This window comes from Ranitomeya imitator, chromosome 2 (assembly GCF_032444005.1).
Source record: "Ranitomeya imitator isolate aRanImi1 chromosome 2, aRanImi1.pri, whole genome shotgun sequence".
NCBI lineage: Eukaryota > Metazoa > Chordata > Amphibia > Anura > Dendrobatidae > Ranitomeya > Ranitomeya imitator.
Window position 1 is genome coordinate 651359516 of NC_091283.1, and position 21884 is coordinate 651381399.

At 43.8% G+C, this 21884-nt stretch overlaps 1 protein-coding gene across 1 annotated transcript in view; it reads right to left on the minus strand.

Moving 5' to 3' along the window:
• Positions 1-21884, minus strand: part of LOC138667083 (zinc finger protein 391-like) — a 133074-nt gene that overhangs the window by 2881 nt on the left and 108309 nt on the right. The window contains exons 2-5 of the mRNA XM_069755371.1: positions 12431-12601; positions 12141-12332; positions 11932-12055; positions 11659-11814 (exon numbers count right to left, since the gene is read on the minus strand). Coding sequence (XP_069611472.1) covers positions 11659-11814; positions 11932-12055; positions 12141-12332; positions 12431-12553 — 595 coding nt within the window. The 5' untranslated portion in view covers positions 12554-12601. The remainder of the gene's footprint in view (positions 1-11658; positions 11815-11931; positions 12056-12140; positions 12333-12430; positions 12602-21884) is intronic.

Below are 21884 nucleotides of genomic sequence, written 5' to 3' on the forward strand. Positions count from 1 at the left end.
AAAAAAGAAACAGTGCTTTCAGACCTCAAATAATGCAAAGATAACAAGTTCTTATTCATGTAGAAACAACAATATTAATGTTTTAACTCAGGAAGAGTTCAGAAATGAATATTTGGTGGAATAACCATGATTTTTAATCACAGCTTTAATGCATCTTGGCATGCTTTCCACCAGTCTTTCACGCTGCTTTTGGGTGACCTTATGCCACTCCTGGCACAACAATGTAAGCAGTTCTTTGGTTGATGGCTTGTGACTATCCATCTTCCTCTTGATTACATTCCAGAGGTTCTCAATGGGGTGCAGGTCTGGAGATTGGGCTGGCCATGACAGGATCTTGATGGGGCGCTCCCTCCATCTACACATTGACTGATCTAGCGGTGTGGCATGAGGCATTGTTCTGCTGGAAAAACCAGTCCTCAGAGTTGGAGAACATTGCCTGAGCAGAAGGAAGCAAGTGTTTTTCAAGGATAGCCTTGTATGCGGCTTGATTCATACCAGATTAACCTGCCCAATTTCAGCCTTGTTGAAGCATCCCAAGAACATCACCGATCCACCACCAAATTTCACAATGGGTGCAAGACACTGTTGCGTGTACACCTTTCTAGGTCTCCGTCTAACCATTAGACGACCAGGTGGGCAAAGCTGAAAATTAGACTCATCAGAGAAGATTACCTTACTCCAGTCCTCTATGGTCCAATCCTTATGGTCCTTGTCAAACTTCAGCCTGGCTCTCCTTTAATTCTAATTGATAAAAGGCTTTTTTCTAGCTTTACATGACTTGAGCCCTGCCTCTAGGAGCCTGTTACTAACTGTTCTTGCTGTGCACTTCACCCCAGCTGCCATTTGACATTCCTTTTGTAGGTCACTTGATGTCATCCTGCGGTTGCAGAGTGACATTCGAATAAGATGATGGTCATCCCGGTCAGTGGAGAGTCGTTATCGCCATCTGCCGGTCTGTTGCCATGTTGTCCCCAATGTCTGCTGCTTGACCTTGTAATGGACTGCCATCTTAGACATGGAATGGATATATATATTTTTCAGTTTTTTGTGCCAGCACAAAAAACTGAAAAAAAGTGGACTTTATTGCCCAAACGGCATGGCAACGTTTCGGATATAGTATCCTTTCTCAAGGATACTATGTCCGAAACGTTGCCACGCCGTTTGGGCAATAAAGTCCACTTTTTTTCAGTTTTTTGTGCCGTTTTCCTTTTTTTACTTCTATTTTGTTAGCCATTTGAACATTGGCTGGGGAAGCTTTGCATGATTTTGAGGTAGTATTTGATGCTGTTCCTATATATATATATATATATATATATATATATATATATATATATATATGTATGTATATATATATATATATATATATATATATATATATATATGTATGTATATATATATATATATATATATATATATGTATATATATATATATATATATATATATATATATATATATACACACACACACACACACACACACACACACACACACACACACACACACACACATACATACATACACACACACACACACACTATATATTACACTTGCCTGCCGTCTTCAAAATTTTAAGGATGGTGGCAACATGATGTTCACGGTATCCCTCTGCTAGTAAAGCCAGAATTGAGCCCTTCTTTTCCTCACTCAAGACTTTTCTTGGTTTTCATGGTTAAAAGTTATTTTTTCATTTAAATTAATTTTGGGCTATTCCTAGTACTTGTTTGGCCATCCAGCTTGTCCTATTGCAAGAGGATTGTGAAGACCACAATAGTGTTTTTATACTTTCCCTCATTAAATAAGATTTGGTTCAGGTGATCACCTAATCAGAAGCACATTAAGTAGAATGAGGTGTACTCTGGTTGGAATTCAACTGACACTAGAATGGAATGGCTGTCAGACATGTAGAGATGGCGAGTTTTAGAAAATTTTGTAGTGGTCTCAATTTTTGCCAGAGCTGTATCTTGGTACTGTGTTAGCCGGAAGATAGAAAAATATTTAGATTTGAGAGTCCTCAGTGGTTGATACCTTTTAATGGCTAACTTAAAAGATGGTAACAAATTGTTAATCTGGGATCTTGTAGTCCTGATGTGAGTTGGGGAGGATAGGGAGCTTCTGGCAATGATGCTTCTTAGATTTGGGGGCTGTCTAAAACACAGTAGTTGGCACAATAGCAGTTTCAATTTTCACTTAGCAACATCCACTACTGCTCGTTTCTGTAAAACACCCATGGCAGTTAAAATTGTCACTACACTTGTAAATAAATTCCCAAAGGGGTATAGTTTCCAAAAAGAGGTCACTTGAGGGTGAATTATGCTCTTCTAGCACTTAGGGCTCTGTATATGGCTAAGCAGTAATCTATATCCACATTTGAGATATTTCTACAATCAGCAGAAATTGTGGGACAATGAGATCTCAGAGTTGGTGCCGAGATCTCCATCTGCGCATGCGCCGCCCCCTGGTGGCCATTTTCTCAGAGTCCACCGTACAGGAAACCGTGGAACTGCGGGGGGGGGGGGGCTGTGGCCTTTCACACAATGTCGGCAGAGCCCCCGCCGCAGCAGCGGGCACCCGCAGCAGCGCCGGACACATCGGAACACCCCCTTATACTGCTTACTCATTAGAAATTGCACAACAAATTTGGGGTCCATTTTCTCCAGTTATCCTTGAGAAAATAAAAATGTTGGGACTAAAAGATAATTTTTTGTAACCACATATCTGAATAAATTCCATGGGGGACTAGTTTCCAAAATTGGGTCACTTGTAGGGGGTTTCCACTGTTTAGGTACATCAGGGGCTCTCCAAACGTGACAATGGCGTGAGCTAATGATTTCACTCAAATTTGCATTCAAAAAGTCAAATGGTGCGCCTTCCCTTCCAAGCACTATCATGAGCCAGTAGTTTTCCAAAACATATGGGGTATCAGCGTTCTCAGGAGAAATTGCAGTATAAATTTTTGGGGCCATGTTCTCTTGTAACCCTTGCGAAAATTAAAAAAAAAAAAAAATGGGTCTAAAGTAACATTTTTGTAATAAAAAAGTCATATGTCCATTTTTCCTTCCATATTGCTTCAGTTCCTGTGAAGCACCTGAAGGTGAAGGGTTAATAAACTTCTTGAATACGCTTTTGAACACTTTGAGGGGTGCAGTTTTTTTGGAATGGTATAAATTTTTGGTATTTTCTGTCATATAGACCCCTCAAAGTCAATTGAAATGTGATGTGGTCCCTAAAACAATATGGTTTTGTAAATTTTGTTGTAAAAATGAGAAATTGTTGGTCAATTTTTAACCCTTATAACTTCCTAATAAAAAAACATGATGAACCCTAAAATTCTGTGGAGGACCCTGACTCAAGACAGGAGTAAAGCAAGGTTATGGCCATTCTAACCCTAGCTATTTTGGACTTATGAGTCACCTTACCCTTATTGGGACCCTGAAACAAAACAAACATGGAAGACTACTTCTTCCAGGGGCCTGGGACTTCAAGGTATCTAAGGAAGCACCTTTTGATATCTAAAGAATTAATGACTAGCTTTCTCTGAGATTTTGTTTTCACATGAAATGAAGGGAGAACTACCTCCTGTCATCAATGAAACCTCTAAACTACTTTCGGGATAAAAGCTGTGGGTTAACCAAGATGGCCTGTAATTCACGAACCCCCTTTGCCGAGGTTAGGGCCACTAAGGCTACCTTCACACATCATTTTTTTGACGTTAGCCTCAACCCGGGAAATTTGGAAAAAAGGGATCCATCGCAAATTGTGAAAAACTGATGCGATGGATGAGAGAGAGAGAGAGAGATAGAGAGATATATATATATATATATATATATATATATATATATATATATATATATATATATCTCCGGCGTTTGGTAGAATGGAAGCCTATGGCACCGGATTTGTCAAATGATGGTATCCGGCCGCGGATTCCATTTCTAATGGAATGGAAAATCGGAGCATGCTCAGTTTAGAAATGGAATCCGTGGCCGGATTCCATCATTTGACGGATCCGGTGCCATAGGCTTCCATTCTACCAAACGCCGGATCCGTCACTGTCCGTTTTTCCGAAGGACACAAAAAATGTTAGTATGTCCGCTTTCTCCGGCCGCCAGAAAAAGAATTTTCAACGGATCCGGCGAAAAACGGATGAAACGTGAGGCCATCTGTCGCAATCCTTCGCTAATACAAGTCTATGAGAAAAAAACGGATCTGGCGGCAACTTTTGCCGGATCCGTTTTTTCAGAATTCGCCGGATTGTGCATGACGGCAAAAAATGATGTGTGAAAGCAGCCTAAGAGAGCTGTATTCAGACTGAGAACCCTAGTAGTCTTAAACAAAATAGGCTCAAGGGTGTCTCATATAAGGGCATTCAGTACTAGGTTTAGATCCCAGGGAGCTATTCTAGGACCACCTACTGGCCAAGAAGCATGAGAAGCATTCATGAACCTATGCACCCAACCTATGCCTTCCTGCTGAAACTCCAACACATCCGTAAGCGAAACCTGTTGTTGTGTTGATAGATTTTGCCGAGAGAAATGTATTCCATACTTTTTGGTATATTTAAGGAGGTAACCTTTTTCCTACTTAACAGAGAGAGTGGAAACTAAGTCATGTAAGAATCCCTACTGGCTGATATGGCCCTCCTTCAAGCTCCAAGCAGGTGTAGGTTGTGAACCTAAAGGTGGAGGACTGGGCCCTGGGACAGAAGGCTGAGAACATTGGGTACTATGCAATGGTCTTAGACGAACATAATTCTCAACCAAGCAAACCAAGCACATCCACCCCACTTAGGGATTCCCGTGGATTCAGGGAGAAAAATTTGTCCACCTGCTGGTTTTCCCTGGTAGCGAATAGGTCTAGGAGACCCCATAAAGCACAAATCTGACAAAAAAATCTTGATTCAAAGTCCATTCTCCTTGGCTGAGTGAAAGGCGGCTTACATAGTTGGCTATAATATTCTCTGACCATTGTATATGCCGGGCGGATAGGGATAAAAGATTTTCTTCTGCCAACCGGAAGACTTTTCCTATTTGTTCACCCTTTAGTGATTTATCTAGGCCACTGGTGTTGTTATAGAACATTATCACCATGTTTCTCTCTGCAATACATTGTAAAGTAACTTGTATCGCCTCCCATATTGCTGTCAGTTCTTTCAAATTTGATTAACTGTTTTTTTTTAATTGTAGTATCCTATAGAGTCTGAAAAAGTAACCTTCCAGATGGACTTCCCACTTCTCACCTTGTATTCTTGGTAACTACAATTGGTTCTTGAACTGTCCACGGGATTCCTTTCAAGAGGTTCTTTCTGTCCATCCACCAGATGAAGGAGTCAAGAATCTCTGCTGACAACTGGAATTCCAGGTCTAGATGACACATCCTACTGGTCTGCACTGCAAGGATCTCCCATTGAAGACATCTTTTATGAAACTGGGACCCCTGGACAGCTGGAATTGTGGCCATCAAAGAGCTTAACAGAGACATCCCTCTCCTTGTTGAAATCTCCTGAAACCTTTGGAGTTTTAAGATTTTTTGCTCAATTCTCACAATTTTCTGTTGTGGGAGGAAGCAACGGGTTGAATCCAAATAGATCCCAAGAAAAACCTGAATCTGTAGAGGTTATATTCTGATTTGGTCATGTTCACTATCCAACCCAGACCTGACAAGACAGCTAGGACTTGTCGGACTGCTATCGTACAATCTCTTTGATTTTCCTATTATTAGGAAATAGTCTAGATCTGGTACTACTAAAATGTCCTTTTTTCTTAAGAAGCATGCCATTTGTGCCACTATTTTGGTGAAAATGCTGGCTGCTATAGAAACTCCAAAGGGTAGGAATTAGTATTGTACATGAAGTAGGTCTCCTCGGATTTTTACTGCTACTCATATACAGTATGTCTGATGGCCTGGGTGGATCAGAACGTGATAGCAAATCAGGTATAGTAGTTTTACAGTGGATCTCAGAGTTTCCATTTCCACTTTTGTGGTTCTTTGATAACAATTCAGAGCTTTTAAATTGATAAGTGTTCTGTGAGAACCATCGGGTTTTCTTTTTACTAGAAGCAGATTGCAGAAGAAGCTTTTCCCAATGACTGATGCTGGTACCCTGACCATTACCTGTTTTTCGAACAGCTTCAGAACCTCCCAATTCTAATGTTCACTGGTTCTTTGCCCCTAGCTGGTAGTGAGCTGTTGACACTTATTCCTGTCATTATGGGCAAAAAAATTCCGCCACCTTAGTTTTCTTAGAAACAAATGTATGTCTTTCACCCATACAAAAGGGTCAAACCTAGTGTTTGGGACGAAGGTCATCCCCGCTTTTAATACCTTAAATTCTGATGTCGTGAGTGTGTGAGAGCACAAATTAATAATACAATTTTTGTCAGATCCCTTCATCTCCCAGTCCCTCTGAGTGTCCCCACAATCTTCTATTTGTTGTAAGTGACTGTCCGACCTCGAAGTTGATATCGAGTATCTCGGCTCTCTAAAAAAGACGGCTGTGCAGAGTAAAGGTACCGTCACACTGGACGATATCGCTAGCGATCCGTGACGTTGCAGCGTCCTGGCTAGCGATATCGTCCAGTGTGACAGGCAGCAGCGATCAGGCCCCTGCTGTGATATCGCTGGTCGGGGCAGAAAGTCCAGGACTTTATTTAGTCGCTGGCTCTCCCGCTGACATCGCTGAATCGGCGTGTGTGACGCCGATTCAGCGATGTCTTCGCTGGTAACCAGGGTAAACATCGGGTTACTAAGCGCAGGGCCGCGCTTAGTAACCCGATGTTTACCCTGGTTACCATTGTTAAAGTAAAAAAAACAACCACTACATACTTACCTACCGCTGTCTGTCCCCGGCGCTCTGCTTCTCTGCTCTGGCTGTGAGCGCCGGGCAGCCGGAAAGCAGAGCGGTGACGTCACCGCTCTGCTTTCCGGCCGCTGTGCTTACACAGGGCAGAGAAGCAGAGCGCCGAGAGACAGACAGCGGAAGGTAAGTATGTAGTGGTTGTTTTTTTTTACTTTTACGCTGGTAACCAGGGTAAACATCGGGTTACTAAGCGCGGCCCTGCGCTTAGTAACCCGATGTTTACCCTGGTTACCAGCATCGTTGGTCGCTGGAGAGCTGTCTGTGTGACAGCTCTCCAGTGACCAAACAGCGACGCTGCAGCGATCCGGATCGTTGTCGATATCGCTGCAGCGTCGCTTAGTGTGACGGTACCTTAAGAGGATGATGCCGAGGCTGAGCCCTGATGAGGACCTCCCCTCCCTCCACTCTCTGCTCCTTTTCTCTGCCATCTTTTGAACCGTCCCCCTCTCCTACGCTGGTTGGTAAATATCTCAAAAGACATAGCACTCTCTTTTGGATTTGCCTCAGCGTCTGAGGACTCTAGATCAGACGAAGAGATATCTGTATTCACAGTTCCCCGAGTATATAGATTCGGGTATGCCTGCTTTTCTCTGAATTGAAAAGTTTCTTTAACCTTCCCTCCACCCGAAACCTGTCATCATGGTTAATTGGGTCTTCCTTTGTTAGGGTATGGGCTTATTGAATAAGAACCCCCAGCTTTGGCCTTTCCCCAGGTACATTCGCCCCAACCACTGTCCTCTCTCTACCCTCAGAACTCCTAAAGAATCTTTTGTATCTGGCAAAAAAGTAAGAAAAATTATTTTTCTTATCTGCCACTTTCTCTAAAAAAATCTCACCTAAGACAGAGCTGAACAAACAACCTTCTTGACAGAGAACAGCACAAGGCTTCATTTTGGACTGGAAATCTGCTGACCAGTTTTTTTTTTTGTTTTTTTTTTAGATAGAGTTTAGTGTGGAGAGTTTGAAAGAGCACAGGAGTGGGTGCAGCTTATCTAATGCTGTCCACAGACGCATCTGCCAAAAAACAAAAACAAAAAAACAACCATCTTCTGAATAGTGGGTAAGGCCTCCAATAGTTGGTCTCTTGAACACCTATTTCTTATCTGGGAATCCAATTCCTGTAGCCATTTTATTAGGGACCTAGCTGTACAAGAATGTTTAATTGTGCGGAAGCAGAGCGTGGTGTGACTTTTCTAACACTGTGACAAAGACGCCTGATTAGACACTGGGGGTATACTTTTGACTCCACCATCAGGATGTGCCCCAATATCAGAGAGAAAATATTCACTTTAATTAGTAAAAAAAAAAGAAAGTAATATAATGAGCAAAAGTTAATTTTTCATATCCCCAGTAGCTCCTGGAAGGATAAATCGGTTGAGAATTAGGCCGGGATCACACATACGCAAGATACGGCCGAGTCTCGCAGGTGAAAACCCAGCTCTGGTGCCGGCACTCCGGAGCGGAGCGTGCAGCCACACAGCAATACATGGAGCCGCACGCTCCGCTCCGGTGTGCCGGCGCCAGAGGAGGGTTTTCACCTGCGAGACTCGGCCGTATCTCGCGTATGTGTGATCCCGACCTTACAGTGAGTGACTGTGTGTTGTTTTCCTTTATGGTATCTAAACATACATCCTTTTCAAGCACACTGAAAGGAACTAGGAAGTTAAAATTTACCCAACATCTCCATAGCCAAATGTGCTTTAAACCTGGTGTCATTCTAGAGCTATTGTAGTTGTGGTGTATTACATACATCCTTGGCATTAAACTGTTAAAGCAATGCACAGGCGTGTAAAATTGGGAGTCAGGGGTTAGGCTATGTGCACATGGTGTAGCACACAAAAAACCGCTTCTCTTGCAAAAAAAAAAAGCTATAATGTTTCTGCCGACAATGTCATGTGAAGCCTTGTTTTAACGGGATGCAATTATATTTTTATTGGTATTATTTTTGGGCTCATAACTTTTTTGCTACTTTCTACTTGGATTTTTGGCAGGTAGAGTGAACAAAAAAACAACAATTTAGGATTTTTTTTTGAGGGGGGGGTATATTTTTTGACGTTCACTATGTGGTAACTATTATAAGACGTCTTCATTCTTTGGGTCTGTACAATTACAGCAATTCCACATTTATGTATTTTTTATATTTTATTTATGTTTTGCTACTTTTTACACAAAAACTATTTTATAGAAAAAGACATGGAATAAAATACAATCAAAATGTCATATATATATATAAATAGAAATGGTATCACTGAAAAAGTAATCTTGTCCTGCCAAAAACAAGCTGCCATAAAGGTCTGTCAGCGGAGAAATAAAAAAAGCTATAGCTCTCAGAATATGGCCATGCCAAAACAATATTTTGTTTGTCTATATGATATAAAAAAAATTGGGGGCTACTTCTTTTTCTTCAGGATGTTCTCTGTATGGGTCAAATAGTTAGATAGCTTTATACATCAGGTCGTTCCGGGCATGACAATACCAAATACCTACATTTATGTATTTATTGAGGATTTCTTAATTCTTTTTTAAAATATTTTTGCAAACAAATATATATGCGTTTTGTTTTTACTTAGTCTCTCTTAGGAACTTCAATTTAATTTCTCTGATCACTACTCTAATGCATTGCAATCCAGTACGACTGTCAATGTGACACTGGCAGAACACCTGTTACACTCTGCTTATAGCAGGGCCCAAAAGGCAACTCTAGCTGGAAGTCATGGAGGTCGTTATTTGACCTGCAGCTGCCATGACAACCATCATCTCCCCACGATCGTATTGCGGGGATGCCAATAAGGAAAGACAGAGAAAGGGAGCTCCCTCCCTCTCACAACTCTCTAAATTGCTATTGATTGCGGTGAAAATGAAAGACAAAGTAAAATCTAACAAGGAGTTGATCAAAGTAAACTAAGACCCAAATAAATCTACTTATTATGTAATCTCCACAGTAATAAGTTCTACAACATTGCTTAAAAAGGGTCACTTTCATAGAGAAGTAGTAAATGGCATCTGGCCTCTTTGCCTTTAAAGGGGAACCTGTCAAGCGATTCATACTGTCCAAACCGTGGGCAGCATGAATTGCAGCCGGGGCTTCACAATTGCTATATATACTTTGACGAGCCATCTCAAAATTCGCCCAGCACTGCATCGGGATGACTCTTCACAATGCTGCCGGGGGCAGCTCAAGATTGAATAAAGAAGCAGATTTCCCTACCTCTCTTTGCAAGAGCCAAAAGTTTAAATATTTCCATCAACTTGGCCATATGAGCCTTTTTTATGGCAATAATTGTAGTTTATATGGTAAAGTAATTGGTATCATGCTAATGTAGCCATAGGCATGTTAATGATATGGGAATTATGAGAGAATGGAAAAACAAATTTCAAAAACCTCTGGATTTATCCGGTATCATTGATTGCCATCCATGAGGTTATTAATGGTTCTTTGAGGAATGCTTTTTCATGCTGAATGCACTTGGGAACTAATGTTATCAAGATCTGTAGCTGGCACCTCCTTTTGCAATTGCTGAACAATTATGTCCCGGATGTGCTCGATGGGGAAACAATTCCAGAGACGCTGCAGGCCAAAGAAGTATGTTTACACCATGCGGAGTGCTCACACGAGCACAAGCAGCATGGGGCTTGCATTGTCGTGTTGAAAAAATGGCTCCAGGGACACTTTGGAGAAAAAGCAGATAACGCTGTGCTATTACCTGTACTTGGAATGAAGAATACACGAGTCCAGCTATTGTACATTAAGCTGCCTCACACAATCCTGTGAGTAGGACCGGAGTGTTATTTCCTTGTGAAGGGCCTCTTATCGCATTGCCCACTTGGTCTCTTGACAGTTGAAGAATGGAACATACTTCGGCACTGAGAAGAAGCACTTATTCATTTTAAATGTGTTTATTCCTTCTGGCAGAACAGGGGTTAATCGGCCATGTAGGAAATCCCAGTGCTTACAGCTGAGCTCAAGTTAGCCACTCCTTTCCCCTTTTATAATCTGGGCTCTGCTACAAATCCTTGTCAGAGCTTGCATTTGCTACATGGCTAACGAAGGAAAGAGGAGTTCTTATGAGGAGAGTTGGAGGAGTTATTAGTGACTGTTGCTTGGTTTGTATGTGTGGTAATTCCCTATCCTTCTCTATTTTGGTTTATTCCCCTACCTCCACGCCTCGGTGCATTCCTCTGTTATATGTGAGTGAATATTTTGTATGCCTGGAGTTTTCAGTAAAACCCTTGTTTGTGTTGCCTTGTTTGTCGGGTTGGTGTACTACAGTGCACAGTAGCGCCCCTCTTCCCTGGGTGGGGAAAGAAAACAGACAGAGGGCTAATTCAGGAGATAAGGCAAGGGTGGAGGCCCGGGCATCTTCACCTTCAAAAGTTAAGGTTACCCGACAGGTGTGTCATGACAACAGCAATGGAGGCAATTGTAAACGGATGTGTTAAAAAATGCTGAAAATAAGAATGCTTTCAAAAATTGAAGTGCTAATTTTTTTTTATTAAAGTGAAAGAAGAAAAGAAAAACCTAAATCAAATCAATATTTGGTGTGACCACTCCTTGCCCTCAAAAATAGTACAATTGTACCTAAAGAATAATTGATGCTGTTTTGAAGGAACTCAGCATGGAGGTTATTCCCAATATCTTGGAGAACTAGCCACAGATCTTCTGTAGATGTAGGTTTATCATATGCAATTATTGCTTTTTTTTAGTCCTGAATTTAAATCCCGTTTCCAAAGTCTGCCCCCAAAATGCTACATTATCAAGTTCAAGATTGCCAACTAAACTACAACTTGTCGACCTACATACCTTTTACTCCAACAGGTCTTATTTGAAGTGGTGATCTGTCAGAACGAGAAGCATCATACAGGGAGTCGGCAGTAACTGGGGGGACACAGTAATCGTTCTCTGGACAATATTGTGAATTTGGACATGTCTCTTGCAAATCATTTTTTCCAGATCCATCTGTGGAAAATACACAAAGTGACTGATCACATTATTTACAACTGATGGAGACAAGTTATAACTTGGCATCTAAGTTGCCTGTTTTCTCCTTTACCATTACTAAAAGTCTCCTCTTACCAAATGATGTGATGAGCTGAGGTTTCTCCATCATGAAATCTTCGTACAAATCCTTGTGTCCTTCTAAATACTCCCACTCCTCCATGGAGAAATAGACAGTGAGATCCTGACACCTTACAGGAACCTGATGTATACAATTATACAGCCATCAGCCAGATACCACCAGTGGTGTTACTGTATAGTATCCCAGCATTCCCAGTAGCACTCACCTCTCCAGTCAGCAGCTCAATAATCTTATTGGCGAGTGCCAGGATCTTCTGATCATTGTCTTTCTCGTCTATTAACATCTGATTTGAAGAAGCCATGATGGTGCTCTTTGTACCACCACATCCTCCTGACACAAGGTGGCGGCTACCAGGTGTAACACATTCACGAGAAGTCTTCTTTATTACAGTGTAATCCTGTGTACAGAAACTATAATTAATATCACTTTATAGATTCCTGGAATCCAGTAACTCACCAGTAACGTCCCTGTGACATAATTCCTGCCATCCCTCACCTCTCCGGTCAGCATGTAAAGGATCTCCAGAGTAAGGTTTAATATAATCTTAGTGATGTGACTCTTGTCCTTCTCCATCTTTAGCGAGTCAGTGATGCGACTCTGGGATTCATTCCCCCTCATGTTGTCAGGCAGGTGTTTTATGCAGAAAAGGCACGGTCTTCATGGAACCTAAATGACATGTAGAAAGCAAAATAGATATATTGGATAAATATTACATCCTTGGGCACCTGCTCCCTATCTGTCCATATCTCAGTCTGCTTGGAAAAATGGAGCAGAAGTTTCTGGACTCCTTGGATTAAAGGGAACCTGTCACCAGTTTTTGAGCCTATGAACAAATGCTGTGCTCTTTTATGCTCTGCAGAGAAGAGTGCGCCTGTGTGGTTGATTGAGCATATGGCACAGGCGCGAGCTCTCGGTTCGCTTTGTGGATGATGCGTCATATCAATCAAAGCAGGAGAACGCGATTAGGAGCAGAGAGGAGGGACAGACGCAACAGCGAGGATGCCTATCGGAACGGGCCACACATTTACATACAGTGAGGAAGCATATCAAATGGTATTTTTGGGGGTGTATACAGGGTTAGGGGGAGACAGCAGGTGTTAGACACGTTTGTGGAGTGCAGCACATGAGAAGTTAGAGGTGGTGGCATTTGTTCATAGGCTCAAAAACTGGTGACCGGTTCTATTTAAGCACGGAGATTTTTTACTCATTTTCACATTCTGTGTACATTTGTAATGATTTCATATTACCTGGAATTATTATTTTATATAATTATTAGAATGTTTGTTACATCATACATGTATTGATATGTTAATATTCCTGGATTGTTTGCCCCTTACCAATGGCCATCTTTTATTTGCATTGTCATTTTCTGTTATGATTTACCTGACTTATTCATGAATACATTTTGTTATTTAATACCTATTACTGCGGACTGTTTTGATCGGTCTTTTCCTGAGTTCTTTGGTGATTTTTGCTTTTTCCCGACTGTCCATCATTTTAGATTTAGTCCTTCTTACTTGGTTGGCAGATTTAATGAATTATTTATTTAGACATAACAATCCACAAAAAAGTCTCAAATTGCCATACAACACAACTGGACTCAATACACAATGCACATATAATACTTAGATTCAATAATATTTATTAATAATTCACATCAAATTTAACAACAGTAATTATACAAGAGAAAACCTCCAAATGTGATGGAGCGGATTAATACACATGACATCTACAAAGAAACCAATATGAAACATTAGTAGCCAGACAAGCCCCCATGCAGAAAAAAACTGCCTACACAAAGACCTGAACCTAACAAACTGATGAGGTTTGTGTATACACACGGCTTAGAAGCACGCCAGGTGACCCAATCAATGGGACTTTTAAATTGTTACTGCCACATGGCATGTAAATATACTGGCGCTTTGACCTATGACAATATAACAAAGGTATCGTGGCCGGTCTCAAAATATGGGCAATCTGGCAACAAAACTTACATATGGTAAGATGTCCGTGTCTCCGTTCCTTTACCCCGACGCGCGTTTTGTAACACTTCCTCAGGGGGCGTGCTTGTAAGCCGTGTGTATACACAAACCTCATCAGTTTGTTAGGTTCAGGTCTTTGTGTAGGCAGTTTTTTTATGCATGGGGGCTTGTCTGGCTACTAATGTTTCATATTGGTTTCTTTGTAGATGTCATGTGTAGAGTTGAGCGACCTTGACCTTTTTAGAGTCGAGCCGGGTTTTGCGAAACCCGACTATGTCCAAAGTCGGGTCGAGTGAAATCGGCCGATTATGACGTAAAGTCGGGATCGACCGAAACACGAAACCCAATGCAAGTCAATGGGGCAGCATAGTCGGCAGTGAGTGGGGGCCAGGAAAACACCTAGAGTGGCCATTTTAATGTCAAAACCATCCATTCTTCTTAATGAAGCTTGTCAAGCGTAATTTACCTTATAATAATTGGAAGGCATTTGAAATTGGGGGTCATTTGGCTAAAGTTGTGGGGGGTAGGGCTGGTTCAAGTAATTAGTGGGCCCAGGAAATCTGGACCACGTCACGGCAGTGGAGCAGGGAGAGGTAAGTATTTCAACTTTGCAAGTGCTGTGAACCTGAGCAAGCAGGGGGGGCCCACTCGTTGGCATTGGCACTGGCACAGGGCCCCTCAAAGTACAGCGGTGTGTTTGCACGGCGGGGGCGCCTCCCACCGGCAGCAACACTTTTGCGTACTATGAGAGGCCCTGTGCCAGTGACGTCGCCAACTAGTATTCCTCCCCCCACCTGATGAAGGAACCTGCACTTTCATCTGCACCTTCCTCTTTGTCCCCGTGTAAGGTGGTATGGTATGCGGGAAGAGCAACCTGACTTTCAGCAGGGTCACAATGTTGTTGTGTAGCGTGCACGGGGAATGTTGCGTTATGGGTCAATGTACCAGCAGACTCATCTATCACTGGCTGGGCAATGGGCACGATGAAGTGGAAACACAGATATAGGCCCAAAGAAGAAAGTGGGCTAAATGCAGTTCAAAATTGGTAACACAGGAATAACCAGGGGGCATTGCAGTGGAGGACAACTGGAATGAGAGGCTGACACAGAGAGTAGGGCCAAATCAGTAAGTAGTCGAAATGCAGTTCAAAATTGGCAACCGTAGTAAACAGGCGGCACAGCTTTGTTCAGTGGAGGAGAACAGCAAGGAGTGGCAGACACCGATAGTAGGCCCCAAACCAACTAGTACGCCAAATGCAGTTGTTCCATTTAACCACAATTTAATGAGAGCCTGAAGATAGAAGCTCAGGAAAGGCAACCTGGGGAACACCTTGGAGTGTAACACACCATCTCTCTCCACCCCATACCCATTTTGTATGGCCTAATGCAGTGTACTTTTCTACAACTACTAAACGAGAGTCGGAAGACCGAAGCAATGGCAAGGAAACCTGGGGAACACCTTAGAGTGTAACACACCCTCTCTCTACACCCCATACCCAATTTGAAGGCCTAATGCAGTGTAGTTTCCAAGAACTACTAAACGAGAGCCGGAAGATCGAAGCTCAGGAAAGGCAACCTGGGGAACACCTTGGAGTGTAACACACCCTCTCGCTACACCCCATACCCAATTTGAAGGCCTAATGCAGCGTAGTTTCCAACAACTACTAAACGAGAGCCGGAAGATCGAAGCTCAGGAAAGGCAACCTGGGGAACACCTTGGAGTGTAACACACCCTCTCGCTACACCCCATACCCAATTTGAAGGCCTAATGCAGCGTAGTTTCCAACAACTACTAAACGAGAGCCGGAAGATCGAAGCTCAGGAAAGGCAACCCGGGGAACACCTTGGAGTGTAACAAACCCTCTCTCTACACCCCATACCCAATTTGTAGGCCTAATGCAGCGTAGTTTCCGACAACTACTAAACGAGAGCATGAAGATCGAAGCTCAGGAAAGGCAACCTGGGGAACACCTTGGAGTGTAACACACCCTCTCTCTACACCCCATACCCAATTTGTAGGCCTAATGCAGCGTAGTTTCCGACAACTACTAAACGAGAGCCGGAATATCGAAGCTCAGGAAAGGCAACCTGGGGAACACCTTGGAGTGTAACACACCCTCTCTCTACACCCCATACCCAATTTGAAGGCCTAATGCAGTGTAGTTTCCAAGAACTACTAAACGAGAGCCGGAAGATCGAAGCTCAGGAAAGGCAACCTGGGGAACACCTTGGAGTGTAACACACCCTCTCGCTACACCCCATACCCAATTTGAAGGCCTAATGCAGCGTAGTTTCCAACAACTACTAAACGAGAGCCGGAAGATCGAAGCTCAGGAAAGGCAACCTGGGGAACACCTTGGAGTGGAACACACCATCTCTCTACACCCCATACCCAATTTGAAGGCCTAATGCAGAGTAGTTTCCAAGAACTACTAAACGAGAGCCGGAAGATCGAAGCTCAGGAAAGGCAACCTGGGGAACACCTTGGAGTGTAACACAACGTCTCTCTACACGACGGAAGGGCTGATTCTTAGGAAGGAAGGCTGTTGGAAATAAGCATTGCGCGTCCGAGGGTGATTATATTCTTATTAGGTATATACTCACCCTCGGACGCGCCCTGCTTCTTTATTTGGAATGAATGTTTATTTGCAATGTGGTGTTGACTTTCTCTATTATTTTGGTAATTAATGATTTTATTATTTTCATTATTTTGCATCTTCTCGGCAATAATATAAAGAAGACGCGACAGGACAACACTCGGTGGATGCCATATGTGTGTTTTCAATTTAAAAAAACTTTCAGTTAACTACTTGCAGGAGAAAGTAATTGTAGCTGGTGGCCATTTTTAGTACTGTACCAGATTAGAGTTGTGTGTTTGTTTTTAATGTTAAAATGTCTGCATTTGATATCTCACCAGTATTTTCTTTTTTATAAGCAAAATACTTATTTTTATATTTTCTGATGTTGGTTCCAGGGGTACACGGCCAGCAGTGCCCTGGTCAGTGTAGTAGTAGTTGAAAGAATGGACCGCAGACAGGCATCGAAGGCCTAAAATAATAACACATGGCTGTAGGCAATTTTAAATTGGTTCCAGGGGTACACGGACAGCAGTGGTGTGGTCAGTGGAGGCCTAGTGGAAGGAGTGACCGCAGACAGGCATCGAAGGCCTAAAATAATAACACATGGCTGTAGGCAATTTTAAATTGGTTCCAGGGGTACACGGGCAGCAGTGACCTGGTCAGTGTAGTAGTAGTTGAAAGAATGGACCGCAGACAGGCATCGAAGGCCTAAAATAAAAAAATTGGGCTGGCTGTAGGCAATTTTAAATTGGTTCCAGGGGTACACGGGCAGCAGTGGTGTGGTCAGTGGAGGCCTAGTGGAAGGAGTGACCGCAGACAGGCATCGAAGGCCTAAAATAATAACACATGGCTGTAGGCAATTTTAAATTGGTTCCAGGGGTACACGGGCAGCAGTGACCTGGTCAGTGTAGTAGTAGTTGAAAAAATGGACCGCAGACAGGCATCGAATGCCTAAAATAATAACACATGGCTGTAGGCAATTTTAAATTGGTTACAGGGGTACACGGACAGCAGTGACCTGGTCAGTGTAGTAGTAGTTGAAAGAATGGACCGCAGACAGGCATCGAAGGCCTAAAATAAAAAAATTGGGCTGGCTGTAGGCAATTTTAAATTGGTTCCAGGGGTACACGGGCAGCAGTGGTGTGGTCAGTGGAGGCCTAGTGGAAGGAGTGACCGCAGACAGGCATCGAAGGCCTAAAATAATAACACATGGCTGTAGGCAATTTTAAATTGGTTCCAGGGGTACACGGACAGCAGTGACCTGGTCAGTGTAGTAGTAGTTGAAAGAATGGACCGCAGACAGGCATCGAAGGCCTAAAATAATAACACATGGCTGTAGGCAATTTTAAATTGGTTACAGGGGTACACGGACAGCAGTGACCTGGTCAGTGTAGTAGTAGTTGAAAGAATGGACCGCAGACAGGCATCGAAGGCCTAAAATAAAAAAATTGGGCTGGCTGTAGGCAATTTTAAATTGGTTCCAGGGGTACACGGGCAGCAGTGGTGTGGTCAGTGGAGGCCTAGTGGAAGGAGTGACCGCAGACAGGCATCGAAGGCCTAAAATAATAACACATGGCTGTAGGCAATTTTAAATTGGTTCCAGGGGTACACGGGCAGCAGTGACCTGGTCAGTGTAGTAGTAGTTGAAAAAATGGACCGCAGACAGGCATCGAATGCCTAAAATAATAACACATGGCTGTAGGCAATTTTAAATTGGTTACAGGGGTACACGGACAGCAGTGACCTGGTCAGTGTAGTAGTAGTTGAAAGAATGGACCGCAGACAGGCATCGAAGGCCTAAAATAAAAAAATTGGGCTGGCTGTAGGCAATTTTAAATTGGTTCCAGGGGTACACGGGCAGCAGTGGTGTGGTCAGTGGAGGCCTAGTGGAAGGAGTGACCGCAGACAGGCATCGAAGGCCTAAAATAATAACACATGGCTGTAGGCAATTTTAAATTGGTTCCAGGGGTACACGGACAGCAGTGACCTGGTCAGTGTAGTAGTAGTTGAAAGAATGGACCGCAGACAGGCATCGAAGGCCTAAAATAATAACACATGGCTGTAGGCAATTTTAAATTGGTTACAGGGGTACACGGACAGCAGTGACCTGGTCAGTGTAGTAGTAGTTGAAAGAATGGACCGCAGACAGGCATCGAAGGCCTAAAATAAAAAAATTGGGCTGGCTGTAGGCAATTTTAAATTGGTTCCAGGGGTACACGGGCAGCAGTGGTGTGGTCAGTGGAGGCCTAGTGGAAGGAGTGACCGCAGACAGGCATCGAAGGCCTAAAATAATAACACATGGCTGTAGGCAATTTTAAATTGGTTCCAGGGGTACACGGGCAGCAGTGACCTGGTCAGTGTAGTAGTAGTTGAAAAAATGGACCGCAGACAGGCATCGAATGCCTAAAATAATAACACATGGCTGTAGGCAATTTTAAATTGGTTACAGGGGTACACGGACAGCAGTGACCTGGTCAGTGTAGTAGTAGTTGAAAGAATGGACCGCAGACAGGCATCGAAGGCCTAAAATAAAAAAATTGGGCTGGCTGTAGGCAATTTTAAATTGGTTCCAGGGGTACACGGGCAGCAGTGGTGTGGTCAGTGGAGGCCTAGTGGAAGGAGTGACCGCAGACAGGCATCGAAGGCCTAAAATAATAACACATGGCTGTAGGCAATTTTAAATTGGTTCCAGGGGTACACGGACAGCAGTGACCTGGTCAGTGTAGTAGTAGTTGAAAGAATGGACCGCAGACAGGCATCGAAGGCCTAAAATAATAACACATGGCTGTAGGCAATTTTAAATTGGTTACAGGGGTACACGGACAGCAGTGACCTGGTCAGTGTAGTAGTAGTTGAAAGAATGGACCGCAGACAGGCATCGAAGGCCTAAAATAAAAAAATTGGGCTGGCTGTAGGCAATTTTAAATTGGTTCCAGGGGTACACGGGCAGCAGTGGTGTGGTCAGTGGAGGCCTAGTGGAAGGAGTGACCGCAGACAGGCATCGAAGGCCTAAAATAATAACACATGGCTGTAGGCAATTTTAAATTGGTTCCAGGGGTACACGGGCAGCAGTGACCTGGTCAGTGTAGTAGTAGTTGAAAAAATGGACCGCAGACAGGCATCGAATGCCTAAAATAATAACACATGGCTGTAGGCAATTTTAAATTGGTTACAGGGGTACACGGACAGCAGTGACCTGGTCAGTGTAGTAGTAGTTGAAAGAATGGACCGCAGACAGGCATCGAAGGCCTAAAATAAAAAAATTGGGCTGGCTGTAGGCAATTTCAAATTGGTTCCAGGGGTACACGGACAGCAGTGACCTGGTCAGTGTAGTAGTAGTTGAAAGAATGGACCGCAGACAGGCATCGAAGGCCTAAAATAAAAAAATTGGGCTGGCTGTAGGCAATTTTAAATTGGTTCCAGGGGTACACGGGCAGCAGTGGTGTGGTCAGTGGAGGCCTAGTGGAAGGAGTGACCGCAGACAGGCATCGAAGGCCTAACATAACAAACTTGGGCTGGCTGTAGGCACTTTTAAATTGGTTCCAGGGGTACACGGGCAGCAGTGGTCTGGTCAGTGGAAGTCTAGTGGAAGGAGTGACCGCAGACAGGCATCGAAGGCCTAAAATAATAACACATGGCTGTAGGCAATTTTAAATTGGTTCCAGGGGTACACGGACAGCAGTGACCTGGTCAGTGTAGTAGTAGTTGAAAGAATGGACCGCAGACAGGCATCGAAGGCCTAAAATAAAAAAATTGGGCTGGCTGTAGGCAATTTTAAATTGGTTCCAGGGGTACACGGGCAGCAGTGACCTGGTCAGTGTAGTAGTAGTTGAAAGAATGGACCGCAGACAGGCATCGAAGGCCTAAAATAAAAAAATTGGGCTGGCTGTAGGCAATTTTAAATTGGTTCCAGGGGTACACGGGCAGCAGTGACCTGGTCAGTGTAGTAGTAGTTGAAAGAATGGACCGCAGACAGGCTTAGAAGGCCTAACATAACAAACTTGGGCTGGCTGTAGGCACTTTTAAATTGGTTCCAGGGGTACACGGGCAGCAGTGGTCTGGTCAGTGGAAGTCTAGTGGAAGGAGTGACCGCAGACAGGCTTCCAAGGCCTAACATAACAAACTTGGGCTGGCTGTAGGCACTTTTAAATTGGTTCCAGGGGTACACGGGCAGCAGTGGTCTGGTCAGTGGAAGTCTAGTGGAAGGAGTGACCGCAGACAGGCTTCCAAGGCCTAACATAACAAACTTGGGCTGGCTGTAGGCACTTTTAAATTGGTTCCAGGGGTACACGGGCAGCAGTGGTCTGGTCAGTGGAAGTCTAGTGGAAGGAGTGACCGCAGACAGGCTTCCAAGGCCTAACATAACAAACTTGGGCTGGCTGTAGGCACTTTTAAATTGGTTCCAGGGGTACACGGGCAGCAGTGGTCTGGTCAGTGGAAGTCTAGTGGAAGGAGTGACCGCAGACAGGCTTCCAAGGCCTAACATAACAAACTTGGGCTGGCTGTAGGCACTTTTAAATTGGTTCCAGGGGTACACGGGCAGCAGTGGTCTGGTCAGTGGAAGTCTAGTGGAAGGAGTGACCGCAGACAGGCTTCCAAGGCCTAACATAACAAACTTGGGCTGGCTGTAGGCACTTTTAAATTGGTTCCAGGGGTACACGGGCAGCAGTGGTCTGGTCAGTGGAAGTCTAGTGGAAGGAGTGACCGCAGACAGGCTTCGAAGGCCTAACATAACAAAATTGGGCTGGCTGTAGGCACTTTAAATTGGTTCCAGGGGTACATGGGCAGCAGTGTATGGTCAGTGGAAGTCTAGTGGAAGGAGTGACGGCAGACAGTCTTCGAAGGCCTAACATAACAAAATTGGGCTGACTGTAGGCACTTTTAAATTGGTTCCAGGGTAACACGGCCAGCAGTGGCCTGGTCAGTGTAGTAGTTGTAGAAAGAAGGGACCGCAGACAGGCTTCGAAGGCCTAACATAACAAAAATGTCAAAACAATGGTATTGTCAGTGCCAGGCATTGAAGGATGTCAGCGGCTAGACTACACATTGGTGAAGCTGTGAGAGATAATTTTGCTAGTGGTAGAGCACTGTTTGAGCTGGGGGGGGGAACTGTCTTGTGGCCGGCGGTACAGGCACAGGGCCCCTCATATTACAACGGTGTGTCTGACGTTGGGTGCGCACCACCACCGCCAGAGACACTTTATTGTACTATGAGGGACCCAGTGGCAGTGCCGTCGACCAAAAGCGGCCACACCCACCTCTTCAGACAAACAGCACTCTCAAGGGTCCAAGCGCAAAGTGGCGATAGCACGGCCCCGTGTGGGGAGTTTGGCCATTTCGTGAGGTGGAAACATGTCGTATGCTGGACAATCAGGTGAAGAAAATTACG